This window comes from Papio anubis, chromosome 14 (genome assembly GCF_008728515.1).
Source record: "Papio anubis isolate 15944 chromosome 14, Panubis1.0, whole genome shotgun sequence".
Classification (NCBI taxonomy): Eukaryota; Metazoa; Chordata; class Mammalia; order Primates; family Cercopithecidae; genus Papio; species Papio anubis.
Genome location: NC_044989.1, coordinates 80956075 through 80975017, shown reverse-complemented (window position 1 = coordinate 80975017; position 18943 = coordinate 80956075). Strand labels below are relative to the sequence as shown.

The 18943-nt window shown below is 38.4% G+C and overlaps 1 protein-coding gene across 9 annotated transcripts in view; it reads right to left on the bottom strand.

Annotated features, from left to right (window-relative positions):
* CTNNA2 (catenin alpha 2) overlaps positions 1–18943 on the bottom strand; it is a 1322067-nt gene that overhangs the window by 93687 nt on the left and 1209437 nt on the right. For all 9 annotated transcript variants that reach the window (XM_021925274.2, XM_021925278.2, XM_021925277.2 and 6 more), the window contains 2 exons: positions 10626–10718; positions 9643–9799 (listed from right to left, as the gene is read on the bottom strand). In XM_021925274.2, the coding sequence (XP_021780966.1) occupies positions 9643–9799; positions 10626–10718 (250 nt within the window). The remainder of the gene's footprint in view (positions 1–9642; positions 9800–10625; positions 10719–18943) is intronic.

Here is an 18943-nt window from a genome sequence, read left to right as displayed (position 1 = left end):
ACATTTAGATGACTTTACATCACTCAGAACTTAACCAATTAAAATTGATTCAACCATCATGAGCCCTTGCCTTGGACACATCTCAATGCATGCCTAATAATACTAAAATTGTATGTAAAGGACATAGTTTATAATTACAATAGTGGTTCTCAAACCTGAACATCAGCCAGAGGGCTCGTAGCATCACACAGATTGCTGGGTGCCACTCCTAGAGTTTCCGATTCAGTAAGTCTGGGATAGAGCCCAAGAAATTGAGTTTCTATCAAGTTCTCATATGACATTAATGCCACTGGTTTGAAGACAACATTCTGAGGACCACTGACTTAAAGAATATCCCTTCTTTTGTTTCGAAGTTTGATACTTACACACGAGAAGGCCTTTTAGAAGTTGTAGCAGCCAACATGAAGTCAATCTGACCAAGTATAAATATCCATAAATAAAACCAGAGTCAAAGCTTTGGGCAAATGTTTGTTTAATCATGTTTTCATTAAGAAAACATTTGAGGAAAAACTAAACAAATATCACTCAGTTGGTCTTTTAAAATTATGTCATGCACATGGTATATACAATGGGAAAACTGATTAGGTGAAGATGATCAGAGTTTCTCACAATTAAAATACAATCCAGTCTTGTGGCTGGTTCCCTCACATTATAGTCAAGGTCTGCATAACTTTCACGTCATTGCCCAAAGTAGAAATCAAGCAGGCAGGAGGGGAGGCTTCACTCTCTAACGGCATAGAGAAAACACATTATTTGTTCCCTTGCAGTTTTAACAAGTGTATAATTTTGTATTTTTCATTTCCCATGTGAGATCTGTAATTCTATTCCTTGTGCATTCTTTAGAAGCAGAATTCTAAGGAAATGTTCGAAAGGTTTACTGCTCTGTGGAAATAACTTAAGCTGAACACACACATACATGCATACACACAAAGTAATAAACTGCATGTTTGTGTTCCCTTAAAATTCATATGTTAAAATTCTAACTCCCAAAGGGGTAGTATTAAGGGGTGCAGACTTCAGGAGGTGATTATGAGGGCAGAATCCTAAGAAATGGATTTAGTATCCTTATAAAAGAGACCTCAGAGATCCCTCCCTCTTTCTCTACCATGCAACGTTCCCGTGAGAAGACTATGAGGAAGTAGAGTCCTTTGTCTTGGAATTCCCAGCCTCCAGAACCATGAGATGTAAATTTCTATTGATTATAAACAACACAGTTTATGGTATTTTCCAAAACACATCAAGACATGAACACATAAAAATATGTGCTTTTTGATAAATATATTTTTTAAAGTCTTAAGTAACCTGTTAATATTTTAAAATTATAACTGCCAAATCCAACCAATAGTTTATAAAGAGTTAAAATAAAATATTACCTCTTTAAAAAGCTTTTAGGGCTAGTTCTGATTTTAAATTTCCTAAAGAAGGAAAAAAGGGAGAGTATCCAGCAAATCCTAGTCTCCACTACTGATCTCCCCTACTCTCACTAAGCACTTAGAAAATTTATTTTTTTAGAACACAGTATAGAAAGTTGCAAGTTATAACTGACTTTTCATAAAGAACATCCATTTTGACCTCATACAGTGTGATTCTCACTCAAACCATTATAAATTACTGATTTCTACATTCTCTAGTTCTTTAATTTCAACTATAAATTAGAATAGAAAAATAATGAAATGTTTAAATTTTAATATTTAGATTTCTAAAACTCACAAAAAGTAGTACTTCCCAAATCAGGACGTTTTTTTGAGACATGACATTTTAATGAAAACGTGATTAAACATATGAACACAGTATATACCGAAAAGGATATCTGAGACAAATGTTTACTCAAATGAATATTGTTACAGAATTTTAAATATAAAACTTTGATTATAAGAAGCTTCTCTTCCTGTCCTGTGGAATTTCTTAAGACAATTAAAATGTGTCCTGGCCCCTGAGAGTAAGTAACTAGAAAAGGATTTGTGTCTAAATCACACATCCATGCTATTTTCTTTGAATAACAGTAATACAAGAACGGGCAAAGTTTCGTGCAGAGTTTAGAAATGGTACTTTGGAGTTGAGTAAAACCTAGTGAGACGTCTGTTGATTATATTAGATACTGATCTTTCCGGAGTTAATAGTTTTGTTTTTAATTTGTAAGAAAACTATTCATGACCCAGTATGTTAAATGAAAACGTATGTTGTTTTTTTTTAATGGGACTATCCAAAAGTAGAAATATGCAACTATTTTAAGAGGCAAGAAATATGTTTTTATAGATATTATTATACCTATTTAAAATAAACCAGTATATGCTAAAAATCCATAATAACAAAAACATTGCTATTAATTACTCAAATCATCAACAAATTTGTTATATAGGTTAATAATGTCGTGTGAACAAAATATTAGCTTTATAATTTACTTTTTTTTTTTTTTTTTTTGAGACGGAATCTCCCTCTGTCACCCAGGCTGGAGTGCAGTGATACAATCTCAGTTCACTACAACCTCCATCTGCCAAGTTCAAGAGATTCTCCTGCCTCAGTCTCCTGAGTAGAGGGGATTACAGATATGCACCATCACACCTAGCTATTTTTTTTTTGTCTTTTTAGTAGAGACGGGTTTTCACCATGTGGGTCAGGCTGCTCTCGAACTCCTGACCTCAAATGATCCACCTGTCTTGGTCTCCCAAAGTGCTGGGATTACAGGCATGAGCCACCAGGCCCAGCCTAATTGACTAATTTTTATAAATAAACTTTTAAAATTTTAGATATAATCATGCAACATAAATCATTTCAGTCAACAATAGACCACATATTTGAAGGTAGTCCCATAAGATTATGTCATATTTTTACTGTACTTTTAAAATATTTATACATGTTTAGATATACAAAACTTGCTACTGTATTCCAATTGCTTACAGTTTTCAGTACAGTAACATGCTGTACAAGTTTGTAGCCTAAGAGCAATAGGTTGTACCATACAGTGTAAGTATGCAGTAAGCAATGACATCTAGGTATGTGAATACAGTATATGATGTTCACACAAAGACGAAATTGCCCAACGATGCATTTCCCAGAACGTATGCCTGTCGTTAAGCAACATATAATTACAGTTTACTCAGTGGTTTTCTACCTTCTCCAATTCAGGTCCCTTTTTATGAAAAAAAAAAAAGAGTCACAGTTTCTTCATGATAGTAGTTATATTGATGGATGGCAGACATGTAAAAGCTACTACGGTTCAGAATGTTTTCAAATAGATTTGTATTTTATTAATAATGTACAGGCATGTCTTGCTTTATTGTGTATCACATATTGGTGGGGTGTTTTGTTTTGTTTTTTGTTTTTTCCAAATACAAATTGAAGGTTTGTTGCAACTCTGCCTCAAGCAAGTCTGTTGGCGCCATTGTTCCAACAGCATATACTCATTTCCTATCTCTGTGTCACAGTTTTGTGATTGTTGCATTATTTCAAATTTTTCATTATTGTTTTGATGATCTGTGATCAGTGATCTTTGTTACTATAGCAACTGTTTTGGGGCATCAGGAACCATGCCCACATAAGATGGCAAACTTAATAAATGTTGGGCGTGTTCTGCCTGCTCCACCAAGATGGTCGTTTGTCATCTCTCTCTCTTCTCAAGCTTCTTATTCCCTGAGACACAACAATATTAAAATTAGGTCAATTAATAACCCTATAATGACCTCTAAGTATTCAAGTGAAAGGAAGGGTCACACATTTCTCACTTGAAATCAAAAGCTAGAAATGATTAAGCTTAGTGAGGAAGACATGTCACAAGTCAAGAGAGGCCAAACAGCCAACTTGTTTAAGTACAAGAAAAAGTTCTCGAAAGACATTAAAAGTGCTACTCTAATGAACACACAAATAAGAAAATGAAGCAGCCTAATTGCTAATATGGAGAAAGTCTGAGTGGTCTAAATAGAAGATAGTATCAGCCACAGCTTTCCTTTAAGCCAAAGCCCAATCTTGACAAGACCCTAACACTCTTTAATTCTATGAAGGCTGAGAGAGGCGAGAAAGCTGCAGAAGAAAAGTTGGCAACTAGTAGAGGTTGGTTTATGATGTTTAAGAAAGAAACCATCTCCATAACATAAAAGTGCAAGTTAAAGCAGCAAGTGCCGATGTAGATAGAACCTGTGGCAAGTTATCCTAAATATCTAGCTGAGATCATTGATTAAAGGGAGAAAACAGTAAGTTTTCAATCTAGACAAGACAGCCTTCTACTGGAAGGTGCCATTTACAACTTTCATAGCTGGAGAGAAGTCAATGACTGGCTTCAAAGGACAGGCTGACTCTCTTATTAGGGGCTAATACAGTTGATTTTTAGGTTGAACCCAATGCTCATTTACCACTTTGAAAATCCTAGGGCCCTAAGAGTTATGCTAAATCTTCTCTGCCTGTGCTCCATAAATGGATCAATGAGGCCTGATGACAGCACATCTGTTTATAGCATGGTTTACTGAATATTTCAAGTCCACTGTTGAAACCTACTGCTCAGAATAAAAATAACAATTCTTTTCAAAATGTTATTGCTCACTGAAAATGCACCTGGTCACCCAAGAGCTCTGATTGAGATGTACACAGAGATTAGTAGTGCTTTCCTGCTTGATAACACTCTGCAGATAACATTCTGCAGCAGATGGATCAAGGAGTCATTTTGACTTTCAAGTCTTATTATTTAGAAAATTCATTTTATAAGGATATAACTGCAATAGATAGTGATTCTCCGGATGAATCTGGGCAAAGAAAATTAAAGACCTTCTGGAAGGAATTCACCATCCTAGTTGCCACTAAGAACATCCATGACTGATTCACCAGAGAAAGTCAAAATATCAACATTAACAGGAGTTTGGGAGAAGTTGATCCCAACCCTCATAGTCGACTTTCAAGGGTTCAAGACTTCAGTGGAGGAAGAAAGTGCATTTCTAGTGGAAATAACAAGAGAACTAGAATTAGAAGTGGAGCCTAAAGATGTGACTGAATTGCTGCAATGTCATGATCAAACTTCATGGATGAGGAATTGCTTCTTATGTACAAGCGAAGTGGCTTCTTGAGATGTAATCTGTCCCTAACTATGATAGTGTGAACATTGTTGAAATGACAACGAAGGATTTAAAATATTACATAAATGTAGTGGATAAAGCAGCAGCACAGTTTGGGAGGATTGACTCCAATTTGAAAGACGTTCTACTGTGGATAAAGTGCTGTCAAACAGCATATCACATGCTACAGAGAAATCTTTTATAAAGGAATAGTCAATCAACGCAGCAAACTTCATTGCTACCTTAAGAAATTGCCACAGCCACACCAACCTTGAGGAACCACACGGGAACCCTCACTCAGATCATCACCAAGGAAACCCCCCACCGCCCCACCAAAGAGATTATGTCTGGCTGGAGGCTCAGAATGATCTTTAGCATTTTTTAGAAATGAAGTATTTTTTAAACATAATCCTACTGCACAGTTAATGGACTACACTGCACTGTAAACATAACTTTTATATGCACTGGGAATCCAAAAAATTTGCACGATTCACCTTATTACAATTGGTGTTTTACTGCAGTAGTTGAAACAGAACTGGCAATATATTCGAGGTCTGCTCGTATTTGGAAAAAAAGTCATACCTGTTTATGTAGACATGAACATGAACTTTTTGGTCAGAAGACCATACTTGGTGTATATACGGATTTTTGAACCCCCTGTAATAACTTCCCCACCCGTATACCCTGTGCCTTCAGGTCTAGCTCCTACAGTTAGTAAGCATGCTAATCTAGTATATATCAAGGAGGGCAGTCAATTATTTGAAGGCAGAATACATACTTGATTCATATTTGCATTCCTGACAGTGGCCTATAGGCAGCAGGCAATCAAAAGAGAGATACTGAATGAACATGCCCATTGAGAAGGGGCGATCAGTTACACACTTTTATCCTAAGGTGTTTTGAAAAGAAAGAATTCATGAAGTAAAGAGGGAGAGGAATGATGTTGCAAGTAGAAAGGAATTGAGATGAAAATAGTAATAAAAGGCAAATGTATTCTAGAGATTATTCCCTTGCTGGGAAAAACTACAATGTTTTGGTGGCACACTGTAATATCAAGTGTGGTATTTAAACATGTCATGAAATATTTGATTGCAACATACTTTATTGTAAACCTCCTTACATTTTGCAACATTACTATTTTAGAAATGATATAATGTTGTTATGAAAAAAATCAATAATGACCAAACTCTTTCACTATTGTAAACCACAAGGCTGTAGATTCAAAAAAAATAAAGTTCACTGTGAATTTTTAAAAGAAAACAAACTTAAGACTGTAGAGTTAAAAAAATAAGGAAAAGTAAAAAACAAAAAAACAAACAAACAAACAAACAAAAAAAACTCTTGGACATTATGAGATCAAGTTAATAGCTTTTTCAGATCTTAGCTTCCTACTACTTTCTGAGCCAAATCCAAGAATTAAACTGTCACATGATTAATGCCAAGATGCTTATTTTAAAACATTATTAAAAATTGTAGGTTTTCCAAAGTGGGAAAAAGTTTAAATGTTATAACACAGTCATTTCACTTTTTTATGTGCACAGGCCACATCTGAAAATTGGTTTTGCTCCTGTAATGTTAATAGCTAGCATCATTGCTCCCCAAACTTGTTGCATTTCATATGGACAAATTTAATATCAGATATAGAAGTTAGGGTAGCATTAAAAAAAATAAAAAAACTACCATCTTTTAAAAACAAAGATCTGTTTTTATTGTTTTTTAAATAGAGTTTCCTGCCCAAAGAGATATTCCCCTAAGAAGAAACTGATACATAAAATGTCATTAATGCCATTTCAAAATATCTCCTGGGCCAAACTTGCAATTTACTATGTAAATGTTTGGCTCTAGCTCAGAGAGAAGATGAGAAGTAGTTTCCCTACCTATTGGGCTGTGTCCACAGCCTACCAGCAGGACAGAGTGGGCTGTATCATTATTTGTCAAACTCCGTCTGTGGAAAGGTGCCTGCTGCCTCTGATTGTCAACTCCAAAGGCATGCTCCAGCAGGCCCTGCCAAGCTGGCTTTCTGACAGCGCCTGTTCCTTTTCCTGCCATGGCATGCTGTGGCACTTGTACCACTGGGGTTGGACTGCACAGTATTATCAGAAGCCAAAGTCTTTTCTTCTTGCTAGTAATAATGAGATGCACAACGGAATGGCAAGGAGAAAAGGGAGCAAAGAGGCAGGGCTCGGGGGAGGAAAATTAAGAAAAGCTTTGCCCTATTGAAAAACTCTGAGATAAGACCTCCTTCACCTTGCTTGTTCCCACCCTCAGAAATTTTTGTACATGCATTTAAAAGAATAGTTGGAAACGTTGTAAGTTCTGAAATGATTCCTCTCTGGAAAAGGCAGTGTACAGGTATTTCTTATTGATTTGAAGGCAGAAGGGGATGCAGAAGATTTCCAGGGGCTGTCAGGATGGCTGTGTGAAATCTGAGGCTGGTTGGGAAAGGCTCTTATTTAGAGCACCATAGTTATCCTGAAAAAAAAAAAAAAAAACTGACCATATACTATAAAGATTAGTATCAGTGGCCACCTTGGTATTCTCCAACACCCAAATCACCAACATACCTATCTAAGCAATTTCCAAATACCTTATGAGAGATTCATTTTGTGGTGTTATCTTTTACAAGATTAGGACTCAGCTATCAGCAAAGCAGAAAATAATAAAGCAGAAATGGGCCATGTGTGGTGGCTCATGCTTGTAATCCCAGCTCTTTGGGAAGCCAAGGCAGGCGGATCACCTGAGGTCTGGAGTTTGAGACCAGCCTGACCAACATGGAGAAACCCGGTCTCTACTAAAAACACAAAATTAGCCGGGCGTGGTGGCTCATGCCTGTAATCCCAGCTACTCTGGAGGCTGAGGCAGGAGAAGGGCTTGAACCCAGGAGGCGGAGGTTGCGGTGAGCCAAGATTGTGCCATTGCACTCTAGCCTGGGCAACAAGAGTGAAACTTTGTCTCAAAAAAAAAAAAAAAAGAAAGAAAGAAAAGAAAAAAGCAGAAATGACAACATATTGAGTTCTTTTATCAGCTAAACTCTAGATATGGTGATATTTAAATGAATAGTTGCTTTGATGAGTCATCAAAAATGAAGACTTTGGGAATAAAAAACAAGACAGGTTTCAGAAAGGGATTAAAGATTAGAATGAGAATGCCAGAGGTGGAAAAAGCAAGCTGGAATGAAAGCAGAAAGCACCAAAGGAAATTTCCTTTCTATCTTGACTTACTGAGAATTATATAGTTTCTGAAAAGAGGATGATCTGGATCTTAATACCATCTCTGCCAAGTTACCTACCCTCTCAATGACTTAGTTTTCTTAAAACAAAACCTAGAATTACTAGTACCTATTTTATAGATTTTTGATGAGAATTAAATCAAGCAGCAGAGAGTAAGGTAAATTCTAGTCACAGGCCACATGTTACATCAATGTTCCCATCTGCCTTGGCTTGCCCCATCATTGAAAAGCTGGCTTTTTGATTATCCATCAAATCTACAGATTTGACTACGCTGTTCTTAGACAAGCCCCAGTGGGAATTTATTTTGTTTCTTCCGGAAAAGAAAAGGCTGCAACTAGAAATATTTCTAAACATGACGGCCCCCTTCAGAAATCACTTCCACACTGTTGCGGGCAGAGGTCCTGTCCGCCAGGTTCCCACCAACAGTGATGCAATGTCTCCCTCAGCCCTCAATCAGCCAAGAACCAGCAGGTCATCAGGGCTAGTACTGCCTGAGTCAGTAGGTGTGAGTTCCACACACCTGTGTAGAATCAACACCTGGCCAATTTGAATTTCCAAGGGTCAGCCAGCTCTTTCAACACCTCACAAAGAAGACTGATGTTTCCGGTGACCTCCTCCTCACAGAGATTCTTCCAGGTGAACTGGGCCAAATAAGTTAGGTCAAAAGCATTTGGAAAAATGCCCATTTGCTGGCTGGCAGACCAGTCTTGAAACAGACTCCATGAATCCTGTTAAAGGGCAAACTGACTCCACAGTTATTCATGTCTATGATCATCCTCCAGTCTGGCTTCATTTACAAAGAAAGTCATAATTTCAAGTGATGAGTTCTATTTTATTTCGCTCACTTCCTTCTACAACCTCATAGACAAGTGCTCAAAGCCTTCATGGCTACCAAGTCCCCGCTAAGGGGTAAGTTCTGTGGCTGATATCTCTACCTGTGTTATCGCAAACCTCCCCTTGTTGGAAAAAAAACAACAAAAACTTAACATAGCCAAATTGGAGTAACTGATCACCTATTTTTAAGATATAAACTGTGTAGATTAATGAATCTCATATTCCCTGGCCCTTTTTTATGTGAGTGATTCAGATACATCAAAGGCCATCCTGCTTTATAAACTCCAAACACTAAAAAGGAATATAAGCCACCTTAAATAATGTATTCCCTTTTAATGCCTTGACTCCATGTCTTGAAATAACAAACACCGAAGCATTTAAGACGGTGTTACAATCACATTTGCAGAGATGATCAAAAAAGCTCAAAGATCTAAGGAGTGTGCCTGAAACACAGACCCATGACATTTGTGAGACATTCCTTATGTCATTCAGTTGCCGTCCTCCAGCTGTCTTGTAAGGGACCTGTTTGTGATGGTTACCTGAGACAGAGAGGAAGTCATCCACTGAGGTGATGTCATCCACGGCCTCTGTCAACACTCGGACCTGCTTCTCCCACTGGTCTTTGAAGACGTCCATGTTATCCTGAGCAACTTTGCTCTGTGGTCGGGCAGCCAGTGTCAGAGCGGCATTGATGACCTATTTGTTGGAAACAATCCAGGGACATGATGACCACACACTTCAAGAGAGGAATAAGCCAGTCAAAGACCATGTTAAAACCATGTACCCTGTACGTTCTACAGATAAGTGGGTTCTTGGTGTTCAGAAGGACAACCAAACACATAAAAGATAAAGTAGGTTTTCAACTACCATTAATTTCTGTTTGCTTCTTTTTAAGACATAATAGTTTGCCTCAGGTTTCAAAAAGTATTTGCTGGACAAGTCTCATTTACTTAGCACAGATACAGCAGAAATGCCACTCTTGCTTTCCACATGTGCAAGTTTATGATTTAGCTGCCGAGACAAGGTAAATAGATATGGAACATTTAAATCACAACCCAAAACAAATAGAACAAAGTCAATAGGAGTGGAGAGTATAGTGGCACAATCCCAGCTCCCTGCAGCCTCGAACTCCTGAGCCCCAGCAATCCTCCCACCTCAGCCTCCCCAGTAACTGGGACTACAGGAATGCACCACCACACCCAGCTAATTTATTTTTTTGTAGAGATGGAGTCTCACTATGTTGCCCAGGCCGGCCTTGAACCCCTGGCCTCAATCAATCCTCCCACTTCAGCCTCCCAGAGCACTGGGATTACAGGTGTGAGCCACCATGCCCAGCCCCTGCCATGGTAATTCTGAAGAGACCGGTGTAGTTTATTCTTTCTGAGAAAGGTAGAACTTGAAATGGCTCATGAATGAGTAGCATTTTCCAGCAAGAGGAAATAGAGAAAGGAAAGGAGGGGCACAAGGGCTGGAGTGGAGAAGGTCACTGACAAGCTTTTGAAACAAAGTGAATGAGGCTTACCTGGGGACACAGGCTGTCAATCTGGGTGGCTGCCATCCGAACTAATTTCACCCCTTCTTCATTGTTGGAGATGGAACAGGCTAAATTGGCAACCTGTATTGAAGAGGATTTTAGTGAATATTAGGTTGGGGCAAAGGGAAAGTATACTGTTGCTCAGCCTTGTACCTTCTCTGGCAGATGTCTCTTCCAGGAGAATTCTTTCGGAAATAAAATAAGGGTACCCTGGCCTTCATGTAGAACCAACTATTACTACTTCTTATGCTAATTTAGGCATTTCTGTCAGAAGAGGCATTTCACGACTCTCAAGCATATGCAAGGTTGCGTTTTAACAGGGTTTTTGAACTGCTTTTTGTTATGAACTGCCTTGATCCGCCTACACTCTCTGGAGCCCCCCAAGACTCATCGTCAAATGCAAAAACCCTGTGATCTTGGCCGTATCAGTACTCATTTCTGACCCTGTAGAGTTGAGTGAGAAGAATGCTACAGGCAATTATTTGGGCTTGAGAGAATCATAGTAAGCTGATAATTATGGTGCCCTGCCCCCCAAAATTCCTGATCTGCCTGAAAATTTTAGTCCACTAATAGCCAACTCAAATGTTATTAGAGGCCAGCTGTTACAAGCAATGTGACAAAAAGGTTTGTAGCATTCAATACACAATGGTGGAGTACATAGTAAATTACAATGTGCAGATCTAGTATAAAGACATTCAAATTCGATGGCCTCCGTGGTTCCTGGCCCCTTCCATCTTCAAAGCCAACAGTTTTTCTTTTTTTCTTCTTTTTCCCATCCTGGGTTCCTGGCCCAAATTTGAATGTCTTCTTTACCCGCAATTCCTTGGTTCCTGGCCCCTTCTATCTTCAAACAGTTGGCTCTGAAGATGGATGGGGCCAGGAACTAAGGAGGGGAGAGGGAGCAAGACATTCAAATTTGATTTTTAGGAACACTACGGTACCCCAAACAGTCAGACTGAATTCAAGTTCCCAGGTCAAGTGGTTCAACAACTTGTGTTATTCCTTCTCTTGAAGGAGAGTTGGTAATTAAAGGTGAGATTGATTAGCCAAGGTCAGCAGCTACAAAGCCACCATCAAAAGACCAATCAGTCCCATCAGGCTGGTATCAAGACAACACAAGAATGGGGATATGAAACGTCAAATAAAAGGAGAAGGACAGCAAGAGGTAGGAGTTATGGAGCAAACAGAACAAGCGATTAGCAGATAGAATCCCCGGAGTCTTTTGGCCACCTGCTTTTTTGGTATCCTGCTTATGTCTGGTCTCCAAAACTGAGCTGCTCTCCTCCTATGCCTTAATGCCCTAGGATTTTAGAATGTACCACCCATGCTTATAGTTCCTAATGTGAAAGAAACCTTAGGCAGTATGACATAGTGACAAGAGTACAGGCCTGGAGATCAGAAGGCTCAACCACTGGGCATCTTTATAAGTCATTTCGCATCTTAGATTGCTGCTTCCTTATCAGCAACATGAGATGAGTTGAGGGTGACAGAATACTTTTAAAGATTACTTCAATAAACCATTAGTGTAAAGAATAGGGTTTTGGAGTTATTAAGGGAGAAAAAGGATGCATTATATCTATTTCAGTGAGAAAATGTACTAGGAGAAATTATGACAACTGAATTCCAAACATTACCATTCAGTTTCTTATAGTTTATAGTTTACACCTTTGATTTTCATTATTTTACTTAGTTTTCAAAATAAGTGTGAAAAGACATATGCCTTCTTGGGACCATTCACAGAAAAAAAGACATATGCCTTTTTGGGACCATTCACAGATATCTAAGGTTCTTAGATGTGTGGCAGGGACTAACGATGCAGGTCTCTTCAATTTCTTTTTCTTATATCATGTCTTCACTCCACATTTTTATTCATCTGTGTTATGTCTGTATTCTATATTCTATTTCATTTTTGATACAAGTGCCTGACTCAGTGCATGACACAGAATTGATGTTTCATACATGTTTATTTAATAAATTAAACAATAGCTTGTAAACTTAGTGTAACTCATTGTAGACAGTAATTTGGAATACACAATGGTTAAATGGTGTCCTCAAAAGTAAAGTTGAGCTTCACCCTTAATCTGTCAAGGCAAATGTTCACCTTCTAGCAGATATTAACCAACGATATGGTGTTAACCAATGGTTCCTACACTCTGATCCATGGTGTGAGTCCAGAATGCAGCTTCCCCTGTCCAAAGTGGCATGGGAGGGAAAAAAAAACCAGGATAGTGGAGAATCTTCTAGAAAGATACACGTATTTACAGTTCTACCTTTTAATATTCAATTAAATTTTCCCCATATCTGCTTTTGAACAACCTCTCATTCTATGAAACAGTGATAATTTTAGATGATGGCTGTTTTTGCCCTGTACCATCCCTGCTTGCTGTGTGAAAGACTTGAGATCACACTTTTGCAAACAGTGAACAATTGCTAGAGTTTAGGACAACAACAATGTGAAAACTTAAAAATGCCCCGAGAATCAGGTAATTTTTTGCATTTCTGTAAAAAGCATAAGAAATTACCAACACTCTTAATGAAATAATGGATCCAGACCAAGTTGAGCAACAACCAGACATCATGTGTTTCTTGACTGAGTGACATACCACTGTCTATGAAATATTCTCGCCAAAAGAAAAAAAAAAAAGATCAGCCATTTAGGATCAATTTTCAATTTACAGAAAATTCAAGAGAAAAAGAAACATGTAAAATAAAACTACATACACGCAATCATGAAACTTCTGATGGTTAAAAACTGTTGGAAAAAAGACATAGATCTCAGTTGTGTCCTGAATAGAAAAAACAACAAACTGTAATATACATATATATATAAATATGTAAATAAGCAAAGACGACATTTATGAAACCATCAAGGAAATTTAAATATTAACTAGATATTTGATGATACTGAGGAGTTATTAATATTTTAAAGTATGCTAATTGTACTATTTTTTAAAGAATCTATAGCTTTTAGAGATATATAATCAAGATGCTTGTGGATGAAATGATGTTTGGAATTTGCTTCACAATATCTGGGGTTGGGGAAATGGGTGGAAATGTAGACAAAACAAGATTGGCCATTAGTTTATAATTGAAGCTGAGTGACAGTGTATGATGGTTCTTTACACATTCTTTACTTTGGGATATGCTTAATATTTTCCATACTAAAAAACTTTTAGGAAAAAAGTAGCAGCCACAACATATTATATCACCAGCTCTGGAAAACACTTTCCTGCATCTATGAGTGTCTCCAGGGAGCACAGTGTAAGCCAGGGAAACCTGAGCGTGGTTTGGAGTTGAGGCTTGCAGACAGCAGAGGGTACCTGCCTGAGCACCGATGAAGAGTGCTGTAACTGGACTCTGTCAGTCACAGCATAGCTCCCCAGATCACAGAGCTTCCCACTTATGCTGACTGCGAGTCACCTGGCAGAAGTCGACCCTGTGGGACTTAGAACTCAGGAGAGCTGGACTCTAATCGAGGGAAACACTAACCAGTAACTTCCACATAGTGAAAATAAACTTCTCTTTGTGTATCTTTTGAACTGTTTTCTCATCCTTTAAATTAAACTCTATTATCCCTTAGGCCTAATGAGGTAAACTCCTCACCAAACAGAATCTTAGTAGGGGGAAACCACGCTAGCAATGCTTGGCAAAAATAAAGAGCTGGCACCTCTTGATAGTCCTCCAGTTATGTATTCTCCTTAATTGTACTGATCCATAAATCCTAAAGTCTGGCAGCCTACACTCTGCAACGTATTCCTGCTATTTAATTCCACTTAAAACTCAGAATTTCATTCACCTTGTATTTTCTTTGGAAACATTCTGAAAATATTTCCAATATGATGCTAAGGATTTCAGTATATTCAGATGCAGGCTTACATATTTTAAGTTGGTCATGGGCTCTATCCAAATACCTACCTTCCCTTTTTTATTTTGGCTTATCTTTCTCTGCTTCACACTGGACCCATTGGCACAGTGGTGACTATCAACTTGGTTTTATATACTTTGATTTCTAGAATTTCCTCTGCAAATGATCCTTAGCTTCATTGCTTGAGGCCGTCCCCAATCAATAATGTAGCTTGGGCCAGATGCAGTGGCTCATGCCTATAATCCCAGCAATTTGAGAGGCTGGGGCTCCTAAGAAGCCAGGAGTTGAAGACCAGCCTGGGCAATGTGGCGAAACCTCATTTCTACTAAAAATTCAAAAAATAGCCAGGGTGTGGTGGCACACACCTGTATTCCAAAATACTCAGGAGGGCTGAAGCAGGAGAATTGCTTGAGACCGGGAAGTGCACGTTGCAGTGAGCCGAGATCATGCCACTGCACCCCAGCCTGGGTGACAGAGAGAGACTCCATCTCCAAAAAAGAAAAAATTAATATAGCTTGAAATGCCAGCTAACACCTCAACCTCAACAACATCAGTCCAAGATAACTATACATAGTAGGTATGTCAAAATTGATGGCTTTTTAATTTTTTTTTTTTTTTTTTTTTTTTTAGATGGAGTCTCACTCTGCTGCCCAGGCTGGAGTGTAGTGGCAAGATCTCAGCTCATTGTAACTTCTGCCTCCCAGGTTCAAGTGATTCTCCTGCCTCACTCAGCCTACCAGTAGCTGGAGTTACAGGCACTCACCACTATGCCTGACTAATTTTTGTATTTTTAGTAGAGATTGGGTTTCACCATGTTGGTCAGGCTGGTCTCGAACTCCTAGCCTCAAGTGATTCACTTGCCTCAGCCGGCCTCCCAAAGTGCTAGGATTACAGGTATGAGCCACCACACCTGCCAGTATCTGATAATTGATTTCAACAACCTGTTCTTTAACTAGATCTCTGTTACAACATCAGAAACTGTGGTAAAGTAAATATCCTATTTTTCAAAGCTACTATTTTCTCCTCTATGGTCAATTTCTCATGATAAAGGGTGATAAGAGGAAGTATGGAGGAGGAAGGGAATGGTGGACTGGAATTACTAAACATTTGAAAAGATTAATGTGAGTGAAAAAGCAGACAATAGACTACGAATACATTGCAACCTCAAAGATGCTGAACACCACAATTAAATCTGATAGAATTTTGAAACCTACTTGAGGCAACCAAGCAGAAAACGTTTATGAGATATACTTGCCCAACTGGGCCCCGCCTCTGCCTTCTCCACTGTTGAATTATTTACAACTTAACTGAAGCCACGAGATTTAATCGCCTTCCTGGAAGCTTAGAAAACAATACAGCATTTCATTAAGTATTAAATTTTGAGCAATTTAGATTGATCTGGGATTTCTGAAAGTGGAATAAATCATGACTGTAGGTGGTAGAGATCGTTGGTGAGCTAATTGTACTAAATACCTACCAATCTATTAGAAAGAAAAGCTCTCCTTCTTAACTTCTGAGAGCCTAATGGATCTGGGGAAGTAAAAGCTGAGAAGACTGGGCCAGTGTATCTCTGACACAGTACCTTAAAACCAGTTATCTTGAGGGAAAGGAGGAAGCTTAGCAGCCATCATTAAATTGTGTGCTGCTGACCACAAAAACTTTAGGATTACAGAAAAAGAAGAGACTTGTACTGCTAAGTAGAATCAGTAAACATATCATGGAGTGGTAAACTATCCAACCTGCAGATTAATTTTCCAATTGCCTGTTTAGCAATACTTTCTGGATGCTCAATGAATATAATTTCTTTTTGCTCTTCTGGGCACACTTTGTAAGTATGTGAGTACTTAACATTAACTATATCATTAGCAGAATTAGAAAAGAACAAGAACAACAATAACAACAAAAAAACCAGCAAGGAGAGCCTATGCCTATGTTTCGAAGAAAGTAACTTAGTCTATTAATTGAATTTGTATTACAATTGGCATCTATCCTCTAACTCTTTAATAATCACCTCAGCAAACCAAAAGCAGAGTGACAATATTCCTGATAGGACTGTTAAAAATTGACAAAAGTAACTCAGGAGGCTGAGGCACAAGAATTCCTTGAACTGAGGAGGTGGAGGTTACAGTGAGCCAAGATCGCTCCACTGCACTCCAGTCCGGGCAACAGAGTGAAACTGCATCTCAAAAAAAAAAAAAAAATTCACAAAAGTAAAAAACATCTGACTCCCTCATAAAAATATATTGTGACCCAATTGCTACAAAGATAATAAAATAATACCTAGGAATACAATTTACAAGAGATGTGAAGGACCTCTTCAAGGAGAACTATAACCACTGCTCAAGGAAATAAGAGAGGATACTAACAAATGGAAAAATATTCCATGCTCATGGACAGGAATAATCAGTATCATGAAAATTGCCATACTGCCCAAAGTAATTTATAGATTCAATGCTATTGCCAATAAGCTACCATTCACTTTCTTTGCAGTATTAGAAAAAACTACTTTCAATTTCATGTGGAAACACAAAAGAGCCTGTATAGCCGAGACAATCCAAGACAATCCTAAGCAAAAAGAACAAAGTTGGAGGCATCAGGCTACCTGACTTCAAACTGTACTACAAGGTTACAGTAACCAAAACAGCATGGCACTTGTACCAAAACAGATCTATAGACCAATGAAACAGAACAGAGATCTCTGAAATAACACCACATGCCTATAACCATCTGATATTCGACAAACCTGACAAAAACAGGCAATGGGGAAAGATTCCCCATTTAATAAATGGTGCTGGGAAAACTGGCTAGCCATATACAGAAAACAGAAACTGGACCCCTTCCTTACACCTTATACAAAAACTAACTCAAGATGGATTAAAGACTTAAATGTAAAACCCAAAACCATAAAAACCCTAGAAGAAAACCTAGGCGATACTATTCAGAGCATAGGCATGGGCAAACACTTCATGACTAAAACACCAAAAGGAATTGTAACAAAAGCCAAAATTGACAAATTGGATCTAATCAAACTAAAGAGCTTCTGCACAACAAAATAAACTAGCATTAGAGTGAACAGGTAACCTACAAAATGGGAGAAAATGTTTGCAATCTACCCATCTGACAAAGGTCTAATATCCAGAATCCACAAGGAACTTAAATTTACAAGAAAAAAAACCCCATCAAAAAGTGGGCAAAGGATATGAACAGACACTTCTCAAAAGATGACATTTATGTGGCCAAAAAACGTATGAAAAAAAGCTCATCATCACTGGTAATTAGAGAAATGTGAATCAAAACCACAATGAGACATCATCTCATGCCAGTTAGAACGGTGATCATTAAAAAGTCAGGAAACAGGGCGGGTGCGGTGGCTCATGCCTATAATCCCAGCACTTTGGGAGGCTGAGGTGAGTAGATTACCTGAGGTCGGAAGTTCGAGAACAGCCTAACATGGAGAAACCCCATCTCTACTAAATACTAAATTAGCCAGGTGTGGTGGCACATGCCTGTAATCCCAGCTGCTCGGGAGGCTGAGGCAGGAGAGTCACTTGAAACTGGGAGGCAGAGGTTGCGGTGAGCTGAGATCATGCCACTGCACTCCAGCCTGGGCAGCAAAAGCAAAACTCCATCTCAAAAATAAATAAATAAATTAATTAATTAAATAAATAAAGTTGGGAAACAACAGATGCTTGTAAGGCTGTGGAGGAAAGGAATGCTTTCACTGTTGGTGGGAATGTAATTAGTTCAACCATTGTGGAAGACAGGGTACCTATTCCTCAAGGATCTAGAACCAGAAATACCATTTGACCCAGCAATCCCATTACTGGGTACACACTCAAAGGATTACAAATCATTCTACTATAAAGTCACATGAACACACATGTTTATTGCAGCACTGTTTACAACAGCAAGGGCATAGAACCAACCCAGATGTCCATCAATGATAGACTTGATAAGGAAAATATGGCACATATACACCATGGAATACTATGCAGCCATAAAAAAGAATGAGTTCATGTCTTTTTCAGGGACATGGATGAAGCTGAAAGCCATTCACATCAAACTAATGCAGGGAACAGAAAACCAAACATGGCATGTTCTCACTCATAAGTGGGAGTTGAACAATGACAACACATGGACACAGGGAAAGGGAACAACACACGCTGGGGCCTGTATTAGGGGGTGGGGTGCAAGGGGAGAGAAAGCATTAGGACAAATACCTAATGCACGTGGGGCTTAAAACCTAGATGATGGGTTGATAGGTGCAGCAAACCACCATGGCACATGTATACCTGTGTAACAAACCTGCACGTTCTGCTCATGTATCCCAGCACTTAAAGTAAAATGTATAGTGACCATTTAAAAATGCAAGATGTTTTTTAATCACCCAAAGAAAACCCCTCACAGCTATTGATAAATAGCGCATCATGGCTGTACAATT